Genomic DNA, 24671 nt, shown 5'->3' on the forward strand with positions numbered 1-24671 from the left:
CAACCTGGCCTGGAATGTTTCCAGGGATGGGGCCTCCACTACCTCTCTGGGCAACCGGGGCCAGTCTTTCACCGCCCTCAATGCAAAAAAATTCCTTCTCATATCCAGTCTAAATCTACCCTCCCATAGTTTAAAACCATTAATCCCTGTAGATCTGAGCATTATTTAGATGGTACAGAATAAGGGCTGCATACTGTCCTGGGTTCAGCTGGCACAGGGTTCATTCTCACAGGAATCTGGGAGGGGACACAGCCAGGAGGGCTGACCCAAAGCAGCCAAACAAATCGGGTATTCGGTACCATGTGACGTCATGCCCACAATAGAGTTGGGGGAGCTGGCAGAGTAGGGGAATCGCTGCTCCGGAGGGAGCTGGGCATCGGGCGGGGAGAAAACAGCGTTGTGTGTTCCTGGCTTTGTGTGTTCCTTTTATCAGTATTACTGTTGTTACCGCTCCCTCCCTTTGCTGTTCTGTCGAGCTGTCTCCATCCCCAAACCCGAGTCTCGCCTTTTCCTTCCCATTGCCCTCCCCAGCCCAGCGCGGGAGCAGCGGGCAAACGGCCGCGTGGTTCTTTGGTGCCTCCCAGGGCTGAAGCCAAAGCTCAGCAAGTGCAAGCAAAAACGCGCGAGCTGGTTTCCCCCTGGGAAGAAGGAAGGAATGGCTCCTCCCGAGGCAGCCATTTTGGAATGGGCAGAGGTGGGCTCGGAGGTCACAGCAGCAGCTCCAGCGGGCGGATGCGGGGATCTGGGCAGGAGCGGTGGGGACACGGCGCTGCTGGCTTTTGCCAAGCCCCTGGGAGCGGGCTGTGGAAAGTCGGGCGGTGAAAAGCACGCGGGGGGCACTGGATGGTCCCCACCACACCAACCCCTTTCCTGGCTGCATTAGCCCACTGCTGCAGCAGCTCGGATAGCTGCCGAGGGGCTACCAGGCGCAGCCGGGGAACAGAGGGGACCCGCCGTGCCCGCGTAGGGGGTAGAGATTGGCCCCGACCGGCCGGGTCCCCTGAAGTACCCCTGGCAATGCAGACAGTGCTGGGGCAACCTGGCCTTCCCACTGCACCCACTGCTCCCCCACGCAGCCGGCGCTGGGTGATCTGCACCGCTGTCCCACGCCCTGCAACCCCAGCACCCACAGCCCCCCACAGCTCAGCAGCTACTCCCCCCATGCCCAAGGCACCCCTGAAAAGCCAAGGTGCCTTTGCACGCCTGAAGCCAAACCTAGGAGCCAGGCTTTGAAGGACGTGGCCACCAACTTCACCTCCAGCCATTTGCATGAATAGAGGGAAACTTTGGGCACAAGTGAATTTGTGCTCCTGTCTGATGAAAAAATAAATTTAAAAGCTGATAGGAAGAGCAGGCAGTTCCCAGTGAGGTCAGGAGGCCCCAGCACAGTTGGTTCTTCTCACAGAGATGAGCCCTCACCCACATCCCCACGACTCCCTTGGGACCCTGCTTCAGCCCCAGCTGCCCACTGCAGCCCTCAGGCAGATCCCAGCCTCTCGCTGTGTTCCAACAACAAGCTGGAGCTGGACCCAGTGGTGAAGGGGACACGGCCGCCACTCTCTCCCAGCCCGTGGGTGGATGCTCTGGTGGAGACTGAAGCCCTTACTCTGGGTGACTCCCATGCATACACCCCTGCAGCCGCACCCCACTGCCCCGTGGGACCATCAGTGGCTGTTTTGGGGGCCACGTGGGTGCAGAGGTGCCCACAGGTTGGGTGTGCTGGGTGGCCCAGTACGATCCCCTCATCCCGCAACTGCTTCTCACAGCCACCGCACTCGAAGGCCTTGGGCTCCACCTGCTCCCCCACCAGGGATGGACACCCCTCATCCCAGCGGATGACCTCTGGCACCGCCAATGGCCCCTGCTGCACCCGCTGGTGGCTCTTCACAGAATCACAGAATCACAGAATAGTAGGGGTTGGAAGGGACCTCTGTGGGTCATCTAGTCCAACCCTCCTGCTGAAGCAGGGTCACCTACAGCAAGCTGCACAGGACCTTGTCCAGGAGGGTCTTGAATATCTCCAGAGAAGGAGACTCCACAACCTCCCTGGGCAGCCTGTTCCAGTGCTCCGTCACCCTCAGAGGGAAGAAGTTCTTCCTCATGTTCAGACGGAACTTCCTGTGCCTCAGTTTGTGCCCATTGCCCCTTGTCCTGTCACTGGGCACCACTGAAAAGAGCTTGGCCCCATCCTCCTGACACCCACCCTTCAGATATTTGTAGGCATTTATAAGGTCCCCTCGCAGCCTTCTCTTCTTCAGGCTGAACAAGCCCAGTTCCCTCAACCTCTCCTCGTAGTGGAGATGCTCCAGTCCCCTCACCATCCTTGTAGCCCTCCGCTGGACTCTCTCCAGTAGCTCTTCATCCTTCTTGAACTGGGGAGCCCAGAACTGGACACAGTACTCCAGATGAGGCCTCACCAGGGTAGTGTAGAGGGGAAGGAGAACCTCCCTTGTCCTGCTGGCCACACTCTTCTTGATGCACCCCAGGATCCCATTGGCCTTCTTGGCAGCCAGGGCACACTGCTGGCTCATAGTTAACCTGTCGTCCACCAGGACACCCAGGTCCCTCTCCACAGAGCTGCTCTCCAGCAGGTCCACCCCAAGCCTGTACTGGTGCATGAGGTTGTTCCTCCCCAGGTGCAGGACGCTGCATTTGGCTTTGTTGAACCTCATCAGGTTCCTCTCTGCCCAGCTCTCCAGCCTATCCAGGTCACGCTGAATGGCAGCACAGCCTTCTGGTGTATCTACCACACCTCCCAGTTTGGTGTCGTCAGCAAACTTGCTGAGGGTACATTCTAACTCTTCATCCAGGTCGTTGATGAAGAAGTTAAACAAGACTGGGCCCAGTACTGACCCCTGAGGGACACCACTTGTCACCAGCCTCCAACTAGACTCAGCGCCGCTGATGACAACCCTCTGAGTTCTGCCATTCAGCCAGTTCTCTATCCACTTCACCGACCACTCATCCAGCCCACACTTCCTCAGCTTCCCCAGGAGGATATCATGGGAGACTGTGTCGAAAGCCTTGCTGAAGTCAAGGTAGATAACATCCACAGCTCTCCCTTCGTCTACCCAGCCAGTCATGTCATCGTAGAAAGCTATCAGATTGGTCAGGCATGATTTCCCCTTGGTGAATCCATGCTGACTACTCCTGATACTCCTGATCTTCTGGTGCTGCTTCTGACTGCAGGTCTTGCCTGCACTCACTGCACTTGCAAGGCTCCTCATCGGTGTGGAGGACCTGGTTGGTAGTGAGGGTCTCATCCTGGAAGGACCTGGGGAAGTGGGCACAGGCAAAAGGATGCTACCAGGAGTGGATGCGCTGGTGGCTGACCAGGCTGCGCATCTGCATGAAGCTCTTGCCACACTGACCACACTTGTAGGGCTTCTCACCCGTGTGGATGTGCTGGTGGGCATCGAGGTCCTTCTTGGCTCTGAAAGCTTTGGGGCAGTGGGCGCAGTCAAAGGGGTGCTCCCCAGTGTGGATGAGCTGATGTCTGAGGAGGTTGCTCTTCTGGCTGAAGCTCTTGCCACACTGACCACACTTGTAGGGCTTCTCGCCTGTGTGGATGTTATGATGGGCAGTGAGGCAATTCTTGGATCTGAAGGACTTGGGGCAGTGGGCACAGGTGAAGGGGCGCTCCCCAGTGTGGAAGAGCTGATGGCTGACCAGGTTGCGCTTCCAGGTGAAGCTCTTGCCACACTGACCACACTTGTAGGGCTTCTCACCCGTGTGGATGCGCTGGTGGGCACGTAGGACATTCTTGAATCTGAAGGCCTTGGGGCAGTGGGCGCAGGTGAAAGGGTGCTCCCCAGTGTGGATGCGCTGGTGGCTGACCAGGCTGCCCTTCCGGCTGAAGCTCTTGCCACACTGACCACACTTGTAGGGCTTCTCACCTGTGTGGATGCGCTGGTGGGCACTGAGGACAGTCTTGGATCTGAAGGCCTTCGGGCAGTGGGCGCAGGAAAAGGGGTGCTCCCCAGTGTGGATGAGCTGATGTCTGAGCAAGCTGCCCTTCTGGCTGAAGCTCTTGACACACTGACCACACTTATAGGGCTTCTCACCCGTGTGGATGCGCTGGTGGTCAGTGAGGGCACACGTGGTTCTGAAGGCCTTGGGGCAGTGGGCACAGGTGAAGCAACACTCCCTGGTGTGTATGCTCTGGTGGCTGACCAGGCTGCCCTTCTGGGTGAACCTCTTGCCACACTGACCACACTTGTAGGGCTTCTCACCCGTGTGGATGCGCTGGTGGGCATTGAGGACATTCTTGGTTCTGAAGGCCTTGGGGCAGTGGGCGCAGGCAAAGGGGCGTTCCCCGGTGTGGATGCTCTGGTGGCTGACCAGGTTGCGCTTCTGCATGAAGCTCTTGCCACACTGACCACACTTGTAGGGCTTCTCACCCGTGTGGATGCACTGGTGGGCATTGAGGATAGTATTGGATCTGAAGGCCTTGGGGCAGTGGGCACAGGCAAAGGGGCGCTCCACAGTGTGGATGCGCTGGTGGCTAAGCAGGCTGCCCTTCCGGGTGAACCTCTGTCCACACTGACCACATGTGTAAAGATTCTCACCTGTGTGGATGCGCTGGTGTATGCTGCGGCTCTTCCTGTCCCTGAAAGCCTTGGGGCAGTGGGCGCAGGCAAAGGGGTGCTCCCCAGTGTGGATGAGCTGATGTCTGAGCAAGCCGCCCTTCTGGCTGAAGCTCTTGCCACACTGACCACAGTTGTAGGGCTTCTCACCCGTGTGCATGTTCTGATGGACAGTGAGGCCATTCTTGGATGTGAAGGCCTTGGGGCAGTGGGCGCAGGCAAAGGGGCGCTCCCCAGTGTGGATGAGCTGATGTCTGAGCAAGCCGCCCTTCTGGGTGAAGCTCCTGCCACACTGACCACACTTGTAGGGCTTCTCACCTGTGTGGATGAGCTGGTGGGCAGTGAGGCCATTCTTGGATGTGAAGGCCTTCGGGCAGTAGGCACAGGTGTAGGGGTGCTCCCCAGTGTGGATGCGTTGGTGGCTGACCATGTTGCGCTTCTCGATGAAGCTCTTGCCACACTGACCACACTTGTAGGGCTTCTCACCCGTGTGGATGCGCTGGTGGGCACTGAGGACATTCTTGAATCTGAAGGCCTTGGAGCAGTGGGCACAGGTGAAGGGGCGCTCCCCAGTGTGGATGCGCTGGTGGCTGACCAGGCTGCCCTTCCGGCTGAAGCTCTTGCCACACTGACCACACTTGTAGGGCTTCTCACCCGTGTGGATGCGCTGGTGGGCACTGAGGACATTCTCGAATCTGAAGGCCTTGGGGCAGTGGGCGCAGGCAAAGAGACGTTCCCCGGTGTGGATGAGCTGATGTTTGAGCAGGCTACTCTTCTGGGTGAAGCTCTTGCCACACTGACCACACTTGTAGGGCTTCTCACCTGTGTGGATGAGCTGGTGGGCTGTGAGGACTTTCTTGGTTGTGAAGGCCTTGGGGCAGTGCGCACAGGCGAAGGGACGCTCCCCTGTGTGGATGCGCTGGTGGATGGTGAAGGTCCTGCTGTCCCTGAAGGCCTTGGGGCAGTGCGCACAAGCAAAAGGACGCTCCCCTGTGTGGATGCGCTCGTGAACGATGAGACCCTTCCTTTCCCTGAAGGCCTTGGGGCAGTGGCTGCAGGCGAAGGGCTTCTCACCGGTGTGCACACGCTGGTGCCTGGCCATGTTATGCCTGGAGGTGAACTGCTTGCCGCAGTCCGTGCAGCTGAAGGGCTGCCTGATTGTGTGCCTCCGCTTGTGCTTGGTCAGCGTAGTCTGGCTCTTGAAGCTCTTGCCGCACTCGGGGCACGTGGCAGAGGTCTTCTCCATCCAACCAGGGGCCGGGATGGGATGGAACAGGGAGCAGCCCAACAGGACCTCCTGGCTCCCACCCGGCTTGGGCATCCCCAGGACCAGGGCACTGGGTGCCGACAGCTCCTCAAGGACTTCCTCAGCCTCCCTCCTCACTCCAGGGCCACCAGCTGCTGCAGAAGAGAGGCCGGGGTCACAGTCAGTGACAGGACAGGACGTGGGATGCTTCACCATGGGAACTGGCACAAGCACCAAGCCAGCCCCCACCCTTCCTGCCTGAAGCACACAGCTGATGGTCAGCAGCTCCCTGTACCATGGGACAGCAGAGGAACCTCACCTGCCAGCATATGGGCACAGAGCATCTAGTGCCAAGGGGGCAGTACTGCAAGAACCCCTCACCCCACTACATGTGCCCCCCCGGTACCCACCTGCAAAAGGGGTCTGGTGCATTCGCTGCGCACTGAGAGGGTCTGGCATGCACTGCATCTCTTCCCGCTCCATCTTGCAGATGATCTCTGGCTTGGGGGTGGGCCAGCCTGTCCAGAGCAAAGACAGAAGCAACCTCTCCTGCACTGCTGGGACAGCAGCACCAGCTGCCCCCTGCCCGCAGCCCCACCATCTCCCCTTGCTCTGCTCCTCTCTCCTGCCCCCCTTCCCGGCGCCTACAGCCTCCTCTCGCCTCGCCCTTGTCACCTCCGCCACTCTCCTGCAGACTGGATGCCTCGGAACGGCACAAACCTGTGCCAGGGGAGGTTTCAGCTGGACATCAAGAAGCATTTCCTTACCGAGAGGGTGGTCAAACACTGCAACAGGCTTCCTGCAGAGCTGGCTGATGCCCCAGTCCTGATAGTGTTTGAGAGGCACTTGGACCATGCCCTTAGTGACACGCTTTAACTTTTGGCCAGACCTGAAGTGGTCAGGGAGTTGGACCAGATGATCCTTGTATGTTCCTTCCAACTGAAGCAGTCCATTGTATATTATTCTATACTATTCTGTTCTGTCGTATCCTATTCTCCATACCAATGACCACTCTCTGCACGGTAACACCTGGCATCACAACAGCTATGTCAGGACTTGGCCAGTAACAGCAGCAGCGGGATTTTCCCTTTCAAGGGCTCCAGCTCAGTCAAAGACCTGAGCTCCGGATCCACCCACGCCTGGCAGTGCCAGAGACAGTCCTCACCCAGCGAGGCGACCGCCTGGTAGTTCTCCAGCATCACCTCCCGGTACAGTCGCCGCTGCCAGTCCGCCAGCTCTGCCCACTCCTCGGGGGAGAAGTAGATGGCCACGTCCTCAAACGTCAGCGACATCTGCAGCAAGAAGCACCACCGGCTCAGCATACTCTGCCACACACTCGCTGAACACCTCTGCCCAAATCCTGCCGCTGTCGGGCAGGGCCCCGGCAGCACCGGGGGCTCCGGCATCCCAAGGGCAGCACTGGGAGAGCTCGGAGCACCCCGTGCAAGGGAAGGGCCAGGGCAGAGGGGCGGTGGGTGCACAGCCAGCCCACACAGCAGGGTCACCGGGGCTGCGCCTGACCCCCACCTTGCCGCAGCAGCCCGGAGCCCTCCCGTGCCGCTGGCTCTCGGCGGGGAGACGGAGGCACACACAAAGAGCGATCGGCAAGACGCAGCTGGGATGCTCCGGAGGCCGCAGGAGGGGCCTCCCCCGTCACCAGCCGCCCCGGCGCAGCACGGACAGACGGTCCCTGCCAAGCACAGCATTGCCGTGAGCACAGCGCGCCAGAAGCTCACTCACCTGCCAGCAGCTGCCTTCCCTTGCCCCCAAGGCCTTCAAACCTGCTGCCACCAGCACCGACCGCGGGCACGGCCAAAGGCGGCCCCGGGAGCAGCGTGGCCGCGTCAGCCCGGGAGCCCGCCCGCCGCCGGTGCAGCACGGGAGGTGTAGTCCTGCCGCCCGCCCGGCCTCGCCCGGCCCCGCTCGGCTCGGATCGGTTTGGGGGGCGGCTGCTGCCCAGGGCCCCCGGCGGGGATGCGGTTCCCCCCCCCAACCTTGCGTGCTGGAGGAAGGCGGCTGCGGAGCCGTGCGGGCTTTTTACCGCCCGACTGTCCGCACCCCGCTCCCAGGGGCTCGGCAGAAGTCAGCAGCGCCGTGTCCCCACCGCTCCGGCCTCGATCCCCGCAGCCGACCGCCGGAGCTGCCGCCGTCACCTCCGAGCCCACCTCGGCCCATTCCAAAGAGGCTGCCTCGGGGGGAGCCATTCTTTCCTTCTTCTCAGGGGAAAACCAGCTGGCGCGTTTTTGCTTGCACGTTGCTGCTCCAGTTTACAGTGGGCAGCTCCCCAGACAAAGTAGAAGGGTGGAGTTTACTGCTGACCCTAGGCAAGGAGCTGCTGACTGGTTTTTACAAGATGTGAGTACCAAGGGTCGCGTAACCCACACGTGCCACATGTACTCATTCCTGGACAACAACTGCTATGGCAAGGAGTAGAGGGGCCCTGCCTCCAGCCAGGTGGAGGAGAAGAACAACCGGGTTTACTGGTCTGTATGGATTTGATGGCCTGGCATGTCAGCTCCACAGGAGTATAAGCTTGTAGTGTACCCTAATGCCATCAGATTACAAAAGGTCAGAACCCATCGGTATTTCTGGAGTGACAGGGGGATCCCAACAGCTGACTGTGTTGGAGGCTGAAGTGAGCCTAACTGGGAACGAGTGGCAAAAGCACCATGGTGTGACTGGCCCCAAGGCTCCGTGCATCTTTGGCACAGACTGCCTCAGGAGAGGGCATTTCAAGGACCCTGAAGGGCACCGGTGGGCTTTTGGTATAGCTGCCTTGAAGACGGAGTGCCGAGTTTCAGCATGCGTGTAGGGACAGGAATGACTCTCACACATTGATGCAATGCACAGTCAGTTCCCTTTATTGCTCTGCTTGCGTGGTTATATACATTTTTCCACATCTGTACACGCGATCACGCTTATTCGGATAGGCTACAGACATAAATCACGTGCTGTTCACGCACACCATATTCTCTTGTGATTGGTAACTATGCACTAACACCAATAGCAACAGACTGCCTCCACGTCCTTGAACACATCTTGTTTTTGCTAACCCACATCACGTGCACTATCAGAACTTTCTCAATTGCTATTCTTAGCTGCCCTTTCCAATGGCCTGTTCAGTTATGCTAACTGTTTTGCTTAAGCGGCCTAGTCATGCTCTCAGGCTACTACAACCCCAACAACGGAGGACAATGAACAGCTGTCCACCTTGTCCGATCTCTCGAGGATCCTTCTGTTGTGGGGATGCTGAGGGCTGAAGAACAACAGGTGCCGACCCCTATGACAGCAGTGCACCAGTGGCAATATCACACCAGCCGAGACTCCCTGATGCCCATCCAGAAGCTGATTCATCAACTGGAGAGTCAAGGTGTGATCAGCAGGACTCGCTTATCCTTTACCACTCCCTTATGGCCAGGGCAAAAGTGTAATGGAGAGTAGAGACTTGACAGTGGTCTATGGTGGCCTGAATGAAGTCACGCTGCCCCTGAGTACTGCCATGACGGACATGCGAGAACTTTGATATCAACTGGAGTCCAAGGCAGCCAAGTGGTATGCCACCACTGACATCGCTGATGCATTTGTCTCAAGCCCTTTGGCTGCAGAGTGCAGGCCAGCGCTTGCTTTCACTTGGAGGGGCGTCCAGTACACCTGGAACCGACTGCCCCAGGGGTGAACACACAGCCCCATCATTTGCCATGGACTGATCCAGACTCTGCTGGAACAGGGTGAAGCTCCGCAACACCTGCCACCTGCCATGCATTGAAAACATCCTTGTGTTGGGCAATACAGCAGCAGCAGTTTTTGAGAAAGGGGAGAAAATAATCCAAATCGTTCTGAAAGCCAGTTCTGCCCAGTCCAGACTTCCACATCCTGTAGCAGGGGATAAAGTCCCCGCAGTGCACCTGAAGAATATGTTAGGGCAGCCAGGCTTGGTTAGTCATGCCACGGGCAAAGGCCAGCCCAGCTGTGGGATCGCTTTTGCTCAAGAACCTGGGTGCATTTGGTGGGTGATGCGGCAGGATGGGGAAGTCCAATGTGTACTTCAAGGGGATGTGATTTTGGGTGAGAATAGCCCATCATTTAAACTCTATGATGTTAATTCAGCTTAGTTCAGCTTTTGAGGTTTGTTCTGCTTAGAGAAGAGAAAACTGAGCAGTGCATCAACATCTTCAAACCACAGACTGTGGGCATGGGCCGCACCAGATACACTAGCCACGAGTTCCAGATGCAGCATGTGACCATCCAACAGCACCCACCATCTCTCCTGCCCTGCAGGACTGTTATGGCAGATGGAGCCCAAAGTCATGGACTAAATGGACTCAACGGACAGTTTAGAGGGATGGCCCGTAGACTAAGGGATGATATCTCTGGGTGGGTATCTATCTCTCTCTCTGTCTCTCAAAGACAGGAGAAGTGGTGGTGATTTATTGGAAAGTACAAGAACATAGAATCATAGAATGCTTTGGGTTGGAAGTAACATGCGGAAAGCAGACTCCACTATCTGTAAGACTGTAAAGTACGTATGTTGATTCAGCGCCAGGCAGCACGGGGGGTAGTCCCACCAAAGTCGTGCGCGCCGAGCAGCAACTTGTCTCTTCAATTTATACAATCGAATATTACATATACATTAGATTTCCCAATACCCCTACACATATGCATCTATCCCCATTTCATATCAAAATCAGTTCCAAGAAGTAATTTCCATAGACTTCTCCCAGCTGCACTTGCGCAGTGCCTCCTGGTAGTGGTCGTTGGGGGTCCTAAGATGAAGGCCCATCCACTTCATCACGGTGTTAGCTGATTGACCTTTGTTTCTGCGCAAACTCAGTTCTCTTCTGGCTCCCATCCATACAGCAGGGTCAGTCTTAACCGGTTCTAGGCGACTCCCAGCCCCTATCAGGAACTGACCCCTTTGTATGGAGATGCAAGACTCTGCTTCAGTTAATTTAGACAATAGATAGGCACTATCAGTTCTCTTTAAATGCACCTCAACTATTAGATAATTGTAGTTCTACCAAAATCCCTTTTAACCCCTTCCTTCAGAAGGAACCTTTGGAAGCCATGTGGCAGAACCCGCTGCAGTGAGCAGGGACATCTTCAACTGGATCAGGTTGCTCAGAGCCCCGTCCAACCTGGCCTGGAGTGTTTCCAGGGTTGGGGCCTCCACTACCTCTCTGGGCAACCTGGGCTAGTGTTTCACCACCCTCAATGTAAAAAAATTCCTTCTCATATCCAGTCTAAATCTACCCTCCTTTAGTTTAAAACCATTAATCCCTGTAGATCTGAGCATGGGAGGGGACACAGCCAGGAGGGCTGACCCACAGCACCCAAACAAATTTGGTATTCGGTACCATGTGACGTCTTGCCCACGACTGAGCTGGCGGAGCTGGTGGGGTAGAGGAAAGGCTGCTCCGGAGGGAGCTGGGCATCGGGCGGGGAGAAAACAGCATTGTGTGTTCCTGGCTTTGTGTGTTCCTTTTATCAGTATTACTGTTGTTACCGCTCCCTCCCTTTGCTGTTCCGTCGAGCTGTCTCCATCCCCACCCCCGAGTCTCGCCTCTTCCTTCCCATTGCCCTCCCCACCCCAGCGCGGGAGCAGCGGGCGAGCGGCCGTGTGGTTCTTTGGTGCTGCCCGGGCTGAAGCCAAAGCTCAGCAAGTGCAAGCAAAAACGCGCCAGCTGGTTTTCCCCTGGGAAGAAGGAAGGAATGGCTCTCCCCGAGGCAGCCTCTTTGGAGTGGGCCGAGGTGGGCTCGGAGGTGACGGCGGCAGCTCCGGAGGGTGGATTCAGGGATCGGGGCGGGAGCAGTGGGGATATGGTGCTGCTGGCTTTTGCCGAGCCCCTGGGAGCGGGGTGTGGAAAGGTGGGTGGTGAAAAGCATGCGGGGGGCACTGGCTGGTCCCCACCACACCAACCCCTTTCCTGGCTGCATTAGCCCAGTGCTGCAGCAGCCCGGATAGCTGCCGAGGGGCTACCAGGCTGCGGACGGGGAACAGACGGGACCCGCCGTGCCCGCGTAGGGGGTTGATTCGAAGGTCTGATAGGAAAAACCTAACAGTACAATGTATACTGTTAAGCACGTATTCTTTATTGCGGCGCCGGGCACACGGGTGATTTCTCCTCCAAACGTGCGCGCCAGACACCCTGTTGCTTCAGGTTAAATACAATCACACATGTAAATATTCATTATATTTCTAGGAACTAATTAGCATATGTAAATATCTTTCACGCATGTCTGTTAGCATCTTTTGGTGGTCTTTGGAGGTCCCAAGATGAAGGCCCATCCTCTTTATCATGCTGTTCACTGATTGACATTTGTTTCTGCGCAAACTCAGTTCCAGGATCACGTATATCATGTCCTTCAGGTTGTTTTGCTCCGGTCTTGTTGCTCTCTTGGTGCGTCCTTATCTCTGTAGCGTGGCGCATTTGCCCTCCCAAGGCCGAGCTATCTGGAGTGGAATTATTTAGGAGTCTCTTTTATCCCACAATTATCCCAATTATTTGCTGAAAACCAAGACCGCTATTGTTTCACTTAATTATTTTGTCTAACAACTAAGTGATAGCTTGTGCCCATGTCCTTCTACTACATTTCTTAATGAGAAAGCAGGGATTAGTGTAACAGTTATATTGTTAGATCACCATGCATGCAGAAATACAAGTTACAGTACTAAAGACTACTAAAAACTAGAAAATATTAAGGCTTTTTGTTATAGTTTCACATTTCTTACAATCCCCTCTATCATTCCCCCCTTTTCTTTTAAGACTTTTGTTTCTTTTAGATCAAAAAGTCTTAGTAATCATCAGATCAGTCCATTCTTACATTCCCAACATAATCGATTACAGCACTTGCAGCATTGAATCATTATGCAAGCCAAAACACATACACCTACTATCACAAGAGCTAGGAAAAACAGGTTCTTTATATAGTGCATCTGCTCCCCAGCGAGTTTTGTTGTGTTCTCTTCTGACTGCTTCCCATACTAGATTTGAAGGTATAACTATACGATTATCTGGTGTTAAATACATCTTACCTTGTTCACTTGCTCCCAAATCTTTTACTAATTTCATATCTTCTTTTGAATATTTAAATTCCATTTCTGTATCTACGAGTTTACCGCCTGGTACCAGTGCCAAGGTTTTTACAGAATTTCTTTCTGCTGCCCTTTTAGCCTCTTGATCTGCTACCCTTTTAGCCTCTTGATCTGCTAGTTTATTTCCCAGTTCCTGTTCAGTGTTACCTTTTTGATGCCCTCTGCAATGCATTATTGCCACTTGTTCTGGTAGATTTATAGCTTCCAAAAGCTGTAAGATTTCTTTTGCATGTTTGATCTGTTTACCTTGAGCTGTGAGCAGTCCTCGTTCTTTCCACAATGCTCCATGAGCATGGATGACCCCGAAGGCGTATTTGGAGTCTGTCCAAATATTTATTTTCTTTCCTTTCGCCAGTTCTAAGGCTCTGGTTAAAGCGATTATCTCTGCCTTTTGAGCAGACGTACCTGCAGGTAAAGGTTCTGCCTCGATTACCTTGTGTGCGGTAGTTACTGCATACCCTGCTTTACGAGCTCCATCTTTTATGAAGCTGCTTCCATTGGTGAACCAGGAGTCCTCTGTGCTTTCCAGCGGTTCGTCCTTTAAATCAGGTCTGCTGGAATAGACTGTTTCAATAGTCTCCAAGCAGTCGTGCGTTAGAGGTTCCATAGTGGCGGAATCTTTACTAAGAAAAGATGCTGGATTTACAATGTTGGCTGTCACAATATTAACATCATCTTGTTCCACCAAAATAGCCTGGTACTTTAGGAATCGGGATGGTGAGAGCCAATGGCCCCCCTTTTGTTCCAATATTGCAGAAACTGTATGTGAGACTATGACTGTCATTTTCTGGCCCATAGTGAACTTACGAGCTTCTTGAATGTTAAGGACAACTGCTGCAACAGCTCGCAGACACCCAGGCCATCCTTTGCTTACCTCATCCAATTGCTTGGAGAAATATGCCACTGCTCTCTTGTACGGCCCCAGCTGTTGAGCGAGCACTCCCAGGGCAATGCCTTGTCTCTCGTGAGAAAATAGCCAAAAGAGTTTTACAACATTTGGAAGTCCAAGAGCCAGGGCTCTCATAAGTTCCTTTTTTAACTGTTCAAAAGCCCTTTTTGCATCTCCGGTCCAAATCAGGTATCTGGCATTATTTTTCAACAGTTCATACAAGGGCTTTACCATTAGTCCATAATTATATATCCATAGTCTGCACCATCCTGTCATTCCTAAAAAGGTTCTTAGTTCTTTTACCGTTTGTGGTTCTGGAGTCCGGCAGATTGCTTCTTTCCTCTCTCTTCCCAGTTCTCGTTGTCCTCTTGAGATTTTGAGTCCGAGGTAAGTCACTTGTTGTTGAATTATCTGAGCTTTCTGTTGAGAAACTCGATAACAATTAAGTCCCAGAAAATTAAGAAGACTCACTGTCCATTTTTTGTAATCCCCCTCTGTTTCTACAGCGATGAGGGGATCATCGACATATTGTAACAAAGTCCCCTTTTGTGTCGGAGGATTTCATTTTTCGAGATCCCGAGCTAGCTGATTTCCAAAGATGGTAGGGCTATTTTTGAAACCTTGGGGTAACACTGTCCAGTTCAACTGTGTTTTTCGTCCAGAATCTGGATTTTCCCATTCAAAAGCGAATAGGTTCTGACTGTTTGAGGCCAGAGGTAAACAGAAAAAGGCATCTTTTAAATCCAGTACGGTAAACCAGCCCTGGCTATCTTCCAGTTTATTCAACAAGGTATAGGGATTAGCTACTACTGGGTAGAGATCTTCCACGATTTTATTAATTGCCCTCAAATCTTGTACTAACCTGTAACTTTTCCCATCCGACTTTTTCACTGGCAAAATGGGGGTGTTGTATTCAGATTCACATTCTATTAACAATCCAAAATTTATAAAACTATTAATTATTTTCTTAATACCTCTTCGGTCCTCTAGCTTAAGGGGGTATTGTTTGATCTTAACTGGTCGAGCTCCAGGCTTCAATTTTATCTCTATTTGGGTCTGCATTTTTGGCTCTGCCTGGAGTTCCCGAAGCCCATACACCTGGATACACTTGGTCCAGTATATCCTGAGGTATTTCTCCTTTTTCTATAATTTGAATCAATGCCAGGCTCAGAATTTCAGTTAATTTAGTATTCTCAATTTTAAATTCTATTTGTCCCTTTCTGAAAATTATTGTGGCATTCAGTTGTTCCAATAGGTCTCGTCCTAGAAGGGACTTAGGGGCCCCAGGCAGGTACAAAAATCTGTGTATTCCAATGTGTTTACCTAATTTGTACTTTAATGGTTTTAGAAAATAGGCCTTTTCTGATTGGCCTGTAGTGCCCACAACGGTTATAAAATCCTTATCCAAAGGCATCAGTTGTTGATTTAAAGCAGAAAACGACGCACCAGTGTCTACCAAAAATTCCACATTCTGTTTCCCTAGCTTTATGTTAGCCAGTGGATCCGCTAGGGTGGATTCCCCAGGTCCCCGTCATTCAGTATCCTGTAGGTCAGCAACTATTCTGGGGCAGGGTGCCTTTTTCTTCTGTGGACATTCCCTCTGCCAATGTCCGAATCCCTTACAACCAGTGCACTGATTGCTTTTTAGTCTCCTTTGATCGTAATTCCTCTTATTGTTCTCATCCCTGTTACGATACACTCGCCACGCCTCTTCCACTAGTTTCTCTAAATTCCTTACATCTGGTTCTTTAAGTTTCTGCAGCTTCTTTCTAATATCATTATCAGTCTGTCCTATAAACAGAGATACCAGCTGCTGTCTAGCTGCATCTGATGCTGGATCTATGGTAGTGTATTTCCGCACTGCTGTTCGTAATCTATCCAAGAATTCTGTTGGAGTTTCTGTCGGACCTTGTTTTACTTCATACAAGGCTGACCAGTTTACTGCTTTTGGGATCCCGTGTTCCAGCCCATACTGAACCCAAATACGGTATTGCTGTAACAGTCGATACTGGGTTTGATCATTAGGGCCCCACCCCGGGTCTCTGAGTGGAACATGTTGTTCCTCAGTCCCTTGTAAAGTACCTGCACTAATTTGTGCCCTCACATGATCCCTTGCTGTTTTTAACACAATTCCTTTCTCAGTCTCTGTCATTGCTTCTAACATCAAATCCACATCTTTCCAATCCGGATCCAAATTCTTAACTATCCATTCAAATTTCTTGGCTACCCCGCTAGGATCTTCCCTGTATTCCCTTACAGTTTCTCTCCATTTGTCTGTATCTTCCATTTGGAAGGGTGTTCTTATCAGGGTTGGCCCCCCCCGGCCCCATCGCCTGTCTTAAAGGGGCTTGGATGATGGGTCCCACCCTACTACGAGTCCGAGCAGTGATGGGACTTGACCCGCTAGATGGCGTTCCGCCCTCATCAGAGGCCTCGTCCCCGTCTGCGCGGGCGGGGGTTCCCGCAGCCGACCCAGCATCAGGGAGGGGGGCGGTGACACAAAATCCTCCATACGCTCCTCTAATTTCTTCCGATTCCCTTTTGGTTTTAGACACCTTTGCCCTATGCTGCACGCAGAACAACACCGCTTAAGTTTTCCCGGCTCTTTCTTTCTATCCCTTTCTAATGACAACACAAGCAGATCCTGCGGGGCTAGATTTATACCACTTTCTTTTTGCCACTCGGGGTGATTTCACAAAGTGAAAAACGTATCGGCATATGAGACCTCATCCCATTTTCCTTCTCTTCTCAAGAACAACATTAGCTGTAGCAAAGTATTATAATCCAGGGTCCCATTCTCAGGCCACTTTGCCTCATCATCTAACTTGTATAATGACCACCATTGATTACAATACTTAACTAACATCCTTTTATTCACACTACCTCCCGGGGGTCCCCCTATCTCCTTCCAATGTTGCAAAATACAGCCCAAGGGGCTCTTCTTCAGAATCTCTTTGCTCTGTGAAGTTCCCATTATGCAGCATATCCACCTCTTTGTTCCCCAATCAATGTACAGCAAACCCTAACAAACAAACCTAAACAAATCCTTCTAACGCCGATAGCTCTAATTACTTAACCAAAATTCTGTACTTTAAGCTAAGAGAAATAGTTACTGAACCGCGATTTTACACCAGAACGTTATAACACTTATAACAAAAACAACTATTATAATTATCACTAGTAGTATTCCGTCAATAACAACAATGGGATAATTACTTTAAAATAAACATTCACTGTTTTCGTTCTTTACCGGCTGCTTCCCTCGCGGTAGAACACAACCGCAGGTCAAAACTCCACACTCACCCTTGTTTATATGTCTCATTCACACAGAGGCCTCACACACAGTCACACAACTTTAACCCGGAGTTACCGCAATCCGAACTGTTTGCCAGAATCGTAGTCAATTTCCAGAATAATGATCCATATATCAGTAAAGACTGTGTCCAGTGGGGACTCAAACCCCTCCAGTGGGGACTCAAACCCCTCCAGTGGGGACTTGAACCCCTATATACCTCTAAGGTGCTAGCAGCCCGGTATACTCTCCCTGCGTAATTAAATTACAACTTAGGGGACTCGAACCCCGTTGCTTAGTAAAAAGTAGTAAAAGAATACCTTTACTCACGGATGGTCCTTGTCTGTTCCCGTGGTGATCCAGATAAGGCGAGGAGCCCCTTCGGGAAAAGGCTCCCGAGGGCCCAAGGGGGTCCTGTTCTTACCGGGTCCCGCAGCCGAACAGAGCTGTTCGAATTATTTTGTCTAATGACTAAGTGATAGCTTGTGCCCATGTCCTTCCACTACATTCCTTAATGAGAAAACAGGGATTAGTGTAACAGTTACATTGTTAGAACACTATGCATGCAGAAATACAAATTACAGTACTAAAGACTACAAAAACTAGAAAATATTAAGGCTTTTTGTTATAGTTTCACATTTCTTACAATCCCCTCTATCACTGCGTAGGGGGTAGAGATTGGCCCCAACAGGCCGGGTCCCCTGAAGAAATGCAGACAGTCCTGGGGCACCCCGGCCTTCCCACTGCACCCACTGCTCCCCCACGCAGCCGGCGCTGGGTGATCTGCACCGCTGCCCCACGCCCTGCAACCCCAGCACCCACAGCCCCCCATAGCTCAGCAGCTACTCCGCCCATGCCCTGGGCACCCCTGAAAAGCCAAGGTGCCTTTGCACGCCTGAAGCCAAACCTAGGACCCAGGCTTTGAGGGACGTGGCCTCCAACTTCACCTCCAGCCGTTTGCGCGAATAGAGGGAAACTTTGGGCAGAAGTGAATTTGTGCTCCTGTCTGACTGAAAAATAAAATTAAAAGCTGATGGGAAAAGCAGGCGGTTCCCAGCGAGGTCGTGAGGCCCCAGCACAGTTGCTTCCTCTCGTGGAGATGAGCCCTCACCCACATCCTCACAGCTCCCTCGGGACCCTGCTTCAGCCCCAGCTGCCCACTGCAGCCCCCTGGCAGATCCCAGCCTCTCGCTGTGTTCCAACAAGAAGGGGCCAGCAAAGGGCTTCTCTGCTCACGAGCAAGGGGACGTCAGCCCTGAGGTGCTGCCACCAGAGAGCAGTAACACACGCTGTGCTGCCATGGAGCTCACTGCTTCTTGTCAGCAGCAAGAAGCTTTTCATTTACTATCTGGGAGCCAAAATAAAGCAGCATCTTCCCCTCTGTCCCACAAACCATTCTGACTGCATTGTGATTCATTTATTGTATTTCTCCTGCCCTGGCAGCCAGTCCTGCACCCACGTCTCTCCCGCAGAAGCTGCCGGCACCACGGGGCTCAGCAGAGGGGAAGAGGCGCTGGTGACTACCCTACTCCAGCTGGCGAGTGTGATGGTGGCTGTGCAGGACATCCCAAGGCAGCAGCAAAGGACGATCCAACCCACGCCAGTGAGGAGGCTTCTCAGGCAGCAGCTGGAGCTGGACGCAGTGCTGAAGGGGACACGGCCACCACTCTCTCCCAGCCCATGGGTGGATACTCTGGTGGAGATTGAAGTCCTTACTCTGGGTGACTCCCATGCAGACACCCCTGCAGTCGCCCCCACTGCCATGTGGGACTGTCAGTGGCTGTTTTGGGGGGCACCTGGGTGCAGAGGTGGCCACAGGCTGGGTGTGCTGGGGCTCTACTGGTGACCCAGCACGATAACCTCATCCCGCAACTGCTTCTCACAGCCACCGCACTTGAAGGCCTTGGGCTCCACCTGCCCTCCCACCAGGGATGGACACCCCTCATCCCAACGGATGCCCTCCGGAACCACCAATGGCCCTGATGCACCCGCTGGTGGCTCTTCTGGTGCTGCTTCTGACTGCAGGTCTTGCCACACTCACTGCACTTGCAAGGCTCCTCATCGGTGTGGAGGAGCTGGTTGGTGGTGAGGGTCTCCTCATCCTGGAAGGCCTTGGGGAAGTGGGCACAGGCAAAAGGATGCTACCAGGAGTGGATGCACTGGTGCCTGACTAGGCGGCACTTCCAGGTGAAGCTCTTGCCACACTGACCACACTTGTAGGGCTTCTCACCTGTGTGGATGCGCTGGTGGGCACTGAGGACACTCTTGGATCTGAAGGCCTTGGGGCAGTGGGCGCAGGTGAAGGGGTGCTCCCCACTGTGGATGCTCTGGTGCCTGACCAGGTGGCCCTTCTGGGTGAACTTCTTGCCACACTGACCACACTTGTAGGGCTTCTCACCTGTGTGGATGCGCTGGTGGTCTGTGAGGAGCTTCTTGGATCTGAAGGCCTTGGGGCAGTGGGCACAGGTGAAGGGTTGCTCCCCAGTGTGGATGCGCTGGTGGCTGACCAGGTTTCGCTTCTGGGTGAACCTCTTGCCACACTGACCACACTTGTAGGGCTTCTCACCTGTGTGGATGCGCTGGTGAGCAGTGAGGTCATTCTTGGCTCTGAAAGCCTTGGGGCAGTGGGCGCAGGTGAAGGGGCGCTCCCCGGTGTGGATCAGCTGATGTCTGAGCAGGTGGCTCTTCTGGGTGAAGCTCTTGCCACACTGACCACACTTGTAGGGCTTCTCACCCGTGTGGATGCGCTGGTGGGCAGTGAGTTCATTCTTGGCTCTGAAAGCCTTTGGGCAGTGGGCGCAGGCAAAGGGACGCTCCCCGGTGTGGATCAGCTGATGTCTGAGCAGGTTGATCTTCTGGCTGAAGCTCTTGCCACAGTGACCACATTTGTAGGGCTTGTCACCCGTGTGGATGCGCTGGTGGGCAGTGAGGACATTCTTGGTTCTGAAGGGCTTGGGGCAGTGGGCGCAGGTGAAGCAACGCTCCATGGTGTGGATGCGCTGGTGGCTGACCAGGTTGCGCTTCTCGACGAACCTCTTGCCACAGTGACCACATTTGTAGGGCTTCTCACTTGTGTGGATGCGCTGGTGGGCAGTGAGGACATTCTTGAATCTGAAGGCCTTGGGGCAGTGGGCGCAGGCAAAGAGACGCTCCCCGGTGTGGATGAGCTGATGTCTGAGCAGGCTGTCCTTCTGTGTGAACCTCTTGCCACACTGACCACACTTGTAGGGCTTCTCACCTGTGTGGATGCGCTGGTGGGCAGTGAGGACATTCTTGAATCTGAAGGCCTTGGGGCAGTGCGCACAGGCGAAAGGACGCTCCCCTGTGTGGATGCGCTGGTGGATGGTGAAGGTCCTGCTGTCCCTGAAGGCCCTGGGGCAGTGCACACAAACAAAAGGACGCTCCCCTGTGTGGATGCGCTGGTGGACGATGAGACCCTTCCTTTCCCTGAAGGCCTTGGGGCAGTGGCTGCAGGCGAAGGGCTTCTCACCGGTGTGCACACGCTGGTGCCTGGCCATGTTATGCCTGGAGGTGAACCGCTTGCCGCAGTCCGTGCAGCTGAAGGGCCGCCCGATTGTGTGCCTCCGCTTGTGCTTGGTCAGCGTAGTCTGGCTCTTGAAGCTCTTGCCGCACTCGGGGCATGTGGCAGAGGTCTTCTCCATCCGACCAGGGGCCGGGATGGGATGGAACAGGGAGCAGCCCAACAGGACCTCCTGGCTCCCACCCGGCTTGGGCATCCCCAGGACCAGGGCACTGGGTGCTGACAGCTCCTCAAGGACTTCCTCAGCCTCCCTCCTCACTCCAGGGCCACCAGCTGCTGCAGAAGAGAGGCCGGGGTCACAGTCAGTGACAGGGCAGGACGTGGGACGCTGCACCATGGGAACTGGCACAAGCACCAAGCCAGCCACCCACTCTTCCTGCCTGAAGCACACAGCTGATGGTCAGCAGCTCCCTGCACCATGGGACAGCAAAGGAACCTCACCTGGCAGCACCCGGGCACGGAGCATCTAGTGCCAAGGGGACAGTGCTACAAGAACCCCTCACCCCACCATATGCCCCCCCCGGTACCCACCTGCAAAAGGGGTCTGGTGCATTCGCTGCGCACTGAGAGGGTCTGGCATGCACTGCATCTCTTCCTGCTCCATCTTGCAGATGATCCCTGGCTTGGGGGTGGGCCAGCCTGTCCAGAGCAAAGACAGAAGCAACCTCTCCTGCACTGCTGGGACAGCAGCACCAGCTCTCCCCTGCCTGCAGCCCCAGCATCTCCCCTTGCTCTGCTCCTCTCTCCTGCCCCACTTCCCGGCTCCTATAGCCTCCTCTCGCCTTGCCCTTGTCACCTCAGCCACTCTCCTGCAGACTGGACGCCTCGGAACGGCACAGACCTGCGCCAGGGGAGGTTTCAGCTGGACACGAAGAAGCATTTCTTTACCGAGAGTGTGGTCAAACACTGCAACAGGCTTCCTGCAGAGTTGGCTGATGCCCCAGTCCTGACAGTGTTTGAGAGGCGCTTGGACCATGCCCTTAGTGACACGCTTTAACTTTTGGCCAGCCCTGAAGTGGTCAGGGAGTTGGACTAGATGATCCTTGTATGTTCCTTCCAACTGAAGCAGTCCATTGTATATTATTCTATTCTATTCTGTTCTGTCGTATCCTATTCTCCATACCAATGACCACTCTCTGCACGGTAACACCTGCCATCACAACAGCTACGTCAGGACTTGGCCAGTAACAGCAGCAGCGGGATTTTCCCTTTCAAGGGCTCCAGCTCAGTCAAAGACCTGAGCTCCGGATCCACCCACGCCCGGCAGTGCCAGAGAGAGTCCTCACCCAGAGAGACGACCGCCTGGTAGTTCTCCAGCATCACCTCCCGGTACAGTCGCCGCTGCCAGCCCGCCAGCTCTGCCCACTCCTCGGGGGAGAAGTAGATGGCCACATCCTCAAACGTCACCGACATCTGCAGCAAGAAGCACCACCGGCTCAGCACACTCTGCCTCACACTCGCTGAACACCTCTGCCCAAATCCTGCCGCTGTCGGGCAGGGCCCCGGCAGCACCGGGGGCTCCGGCATCCCAAGGGCAGCACTGGGAGAGCTCGGAGCACCCCGTGCAAGGGAAGGGCCAGGGCAGAGGGGCGGTGGGTGCACAGCCAGCCCACACAGCAGGGTCACCGGGGCTGCGCCTGACCCCCACCTTGCCGCAGCAGCCCGGAGCCCTCCCGTGCCGCTGGCTCTCGGCGGGGAGACGGAGGCACACACAAAGAGCGATCGGCAAGACGCAGCTGGGATGCTCCGGAGGCCGCAGGAGGGGCCTCTCCCGTCACCAGCCGCCCCGGCGCAGCACGGACAGACGGTCCCTGCCAAGCACAGGATTGCCGTGAGCACAGCGGGCCAGAAGCTCACTCACCTGCCAGCAGCTGCCTTCCCTTGCCCCCAAGGCCTTCAAACCTGCTGCCACCAGCACCGACCGCGGGCACGGCCAAAGGCGGCCCCGGGAGCAGCGTGGCCGCGTCAGCCCGGGAGCCCGCCCGCCGCCGGTGCAGCACGGGAGGTGTAGTCCTGCCGCCCGCCCGGCCTCGCCCGGCCCCGCTCGGCTCGGATCGGTTTGGGGGGCGGCTGCTGCCCAGGGCCCCCGGAGGAGATGCGGTTCCCCTCCCCAACCTTGCGTGCTGGAGGAAGGCGGCTGCGGAGCCGTGCGGGTTCTTCACTGCCCGACTTTTCGCATCTACATCGTACCCAGATCTTACAGCTTCCAGTGAATCACCACCACTTATAGAATCATAGAATCATAGAATCATACAAAGTTTTGGGTTGGAAGGGACCCCTAGAGGTCATCTAGTCCAACCCCCCTGCAGCGAGCAGGGATACCACTAACTAGATCAAGTTGCTCAGAGCCCTGTCCAGCCTGGCCTGGAATGTTTCCATGAATGGGACCTCCACTACCTCTCTGGGCAACCCGTTCCAGTGTTTCATAACCCTCATTGTAAAGAATTTCTGCCTTATATCTAACCTAAACCTACCCTGTTTTAGTTTAAAACAAACCCCTCGTCCTGTCACTGCTGCCTCTACTAAAAAGATTGTCCCCATCTTTCCTATAGGCTCCCTTTAACTACTGAAATGCTGCAATCGGGTCTCCCCGCATCGTTCTCTTCTCCAGGCTGAATAAGCCCAACTCTCTCAGCCTGTCCTCATAGGAGAGGTGCTCCAGCCCTCGGATCATTTTTGTAGCCCTCCTTTGGACCCGCTCCAACAGTTCCATGTCCTTCTTGTGCTCAGGGCTCCCCAGCTGAACGCAGTACTCCAGGTGAGGTCTCACCAGAGCAGAGTAGAGGGGCAGAATCACCTCTCTTGACCTGCTGGCCACGCTTCTCCTGATGCAGCCCAGGACACGGTTGGCCCTCTGGGCTGCCAGCGCACATTGCCGGCTCACGTCCAGCCTTTCGTCTATCAGTACCCCCAAGTCCCTCTCAGCAGAGCTACTCTCGATCCTTTCATCCCCCAGCCTGTATTGATACCGGGGATTACCCCGACCCAGGTGTAGGACCTTGCACTTGGCCCTGTTGAACCTCATGAGGTTCACACAGGCCTACCTCTCCACCTTGTCCAGGTCCCTCTGGATGGCATCCTGTCCTTCTGGTGTCTCGACCGTACCACTCAGTTTGGTGTCATCTGCAAACTTGCTGAGGGTACACTCGATGTCACTGTCCATGTCATTGATGAATATATTGAACAGCACTGGTCCCAGTACAGACCCCTGAGGGACTCCAGTCGTCATTGGTCTCCATCTGGACATTGAGCCGTTGACCACTACCCTTTGGCTGCGACCATCCAACCAATTCCTTATCCACCGAACGGTCCACCCATCAAATCCATGGCTCTCCAATTTAGAGAGAAGGATGTTGTGGGGGACCGTGTCAAAGGCTTTACAAAAATCCAGATAGATGATGTCCATTGGTTTTCCCTTGTCCACCCTTGTTGTTACACCATCATAGAAAGCACTAGGTTGGTGAGGCAGGACTTGCCCTTGGTGAAGCCATGCTGGCTGTCTCGAGTCACCTCCCTGGCCTCCATGTGCCTTAGCATATCTTCTAGGAGGATCTGTTCCATGATCTTCCCAGGCACAGAGGTGAGGCTGACAGGTCGGTAGTTCCCAGGGTCTTCCTTTCTACCCTTTTTGAAAAGGGGCACAACGTTTCCCTTTTTCCAGTCACTGGGAACTTCCCCTAACTGCCATGACTTTTCAAATATCATGGAGAGTGGCTTGGCAACTACGTCAGCCAGTTCCCTCAGGACTCTGGGATGCATCTCATCAGGTCCCATGGACTTCTGTACATTTAGGTTCCTCAGGAGGTCCCGAACCTGGTCTTCACTTACAGCTGGAGAGATTTTACTCTCCTGGTCTCCTTCATGACATTTGTCGACTCGGGAGGGGTCGAGGAGAGAGGCTGCCAGTGAAGACTGAGGCAAAAAAGTTGTTGAGTACCTCGGCTTTCTCCTCATCTGCTGTTGCCAGTTTGCCGGTCTCGCTCATGAGCGGGAGTACGCTTTGTTTGACCATCTTTTTCCGACT

General features: G+C 54.4%; 2 protein-coding genes across 8 annotated transcripts; both read right to left on the reverse strand.

The window, feature by feature from the left end:
• Nucleotides 1-3219: 3219 nt before the first annotated feature.
• On the reverse strand, nucleotides 3220-7286 carry LOC104326433 (uncharacterized). Its single transcript, XM_075420012.1, has 3 exons — nucleotides 6998-7286; nucleotides 6243-6350; nucleotides 3220-5987 (listed from the first exon to the last, which is right to left on the reverse strand). The coding sequence occupies exons 1-3, from the start codon at nucleotides 7236-7238 to the stop codon at nucleotides 3304-3306; spliced, it is 3033 nt and encodes a 1010-aa protein (XP_075276127.1). The 5' UTR covers nucleotides 7239-7286; the 3' UTR covers nucleotides 3220-3303.
• A 4630-nt stretch (nucleotides 7287-11916) lies between these two features.
• Nucleotides 11917-22581, reverse strand: LOC142361213 (uncharacterized). Of its 7 annotated transcripts, XM_075420028.1 has the most exons (5): nucleotides 22509-22581; nucleotides 21934-22060; nucleotides 21179-21286; nucleotides 19337-20923; nucleotides 11917-12283 (listed from the first exon to the last, which is right to left on the reverse strand). In XM_075420028.1, the coding sequence occupies exons 2-5, from the start codon at nucleotides 22058-22060 to the stop codon at nucleotides 12060-12062; spliced, it is 2046 nt and encodes a 681-aa protein (XP_075276143.1). In that variant the 5' UTR covers nucleotides 22509-22581; the 3' UTR covers nucleotides 11917-12059. The 7 variants fall into 7 exon arrangements, 4 of the variants coding, with proteins under 4 accessions (XP_075276143.1, XP_075276142.1, XP_075276140.1 ...); XM_075420027.1 differs by lacking the exon at nucleotides 22509-22581 and having other exon boundaries at nucleotides 21934-22221; XR_012763833.1 differs by lacking the exons at nucleotides 21934-22060; nucleotides 22509-22581 and adding an exon at nucleotides 17427-17616 and having other exon boundaries at nucleotides 12209-12283; nucleotides 21179-21894.
• Nucleotides 22582-24671: the final 2090 nt, after the last annotated feature.

The sequence above is a fragment of the Opisthocomus hoazin genome, chromosome 4 (assembly GCF_030867145.1).
Source record: "Opisthocomus hoazin isolate bOpiHoa1 chromosome 4, bOpiHoa1.hap1, whole genome shotgun sequence".
Lineage (NCBI taxonomy): Eukaryota > Metazoa > Chordata > Aves > Opisthocomiformes > Opisthocomidae > Opisthocomus > Opisthocomus hoazin.

What these genes read in the sequence shown, in the direction of transcription:
- LOC104326433 (XM_075420012.1), bottom strand. Translation starts at nt 7,238, where the DNA reads ATGCCGGAGCCCCCGGTGCTGCCGGGGCCCTGCCCGACAGCGGCAGGA. An exon ending in CCAGGCGGTCGCCTCGCTGG is followed by an intron (nt 6,351 to 6,997) that starts GTGAGGACTGTC and finishes TGCTCTGGACAG; the next exon opens with GCTGGCCCACCCCCAAGCCA. An exon ending in GCACCAGACCCCTTTTGCAG is followed by an intron (nt 5,988 to 6,242) that starts GTGGGTACCGGG and finishes TCTCTTCTGCAG; the next exon opens with CAGCTGGTGGCCCTGGAGTG.
- LOC142361213 (XM_075420024.1), bottom strand. Translation starts at nt 21,623, where the DNA reads ATGGTCCAAGCGCCTCTCAAACACTGTCAGGACTGGGGCATCAGCCAA. An exon ending in GCACCAGACCCCTTTTGCAG is followed by an intron (nt 20,924 to 21,178) that starts GTGGGTACCGGG and finishes TCTCTTCTGCAG; the next exon opens with CAGCTGGTGGCCCTGGAGTG. An exon ending in CCACCAGCGCATCCACACAG is followed by an intron (nt 12,284 to 19,336) that starts GTGAGAAGCCCT and finishes ATTCCACTCCAG; the next exon opens with ATAGCTCGGCCTTGGGAGGG.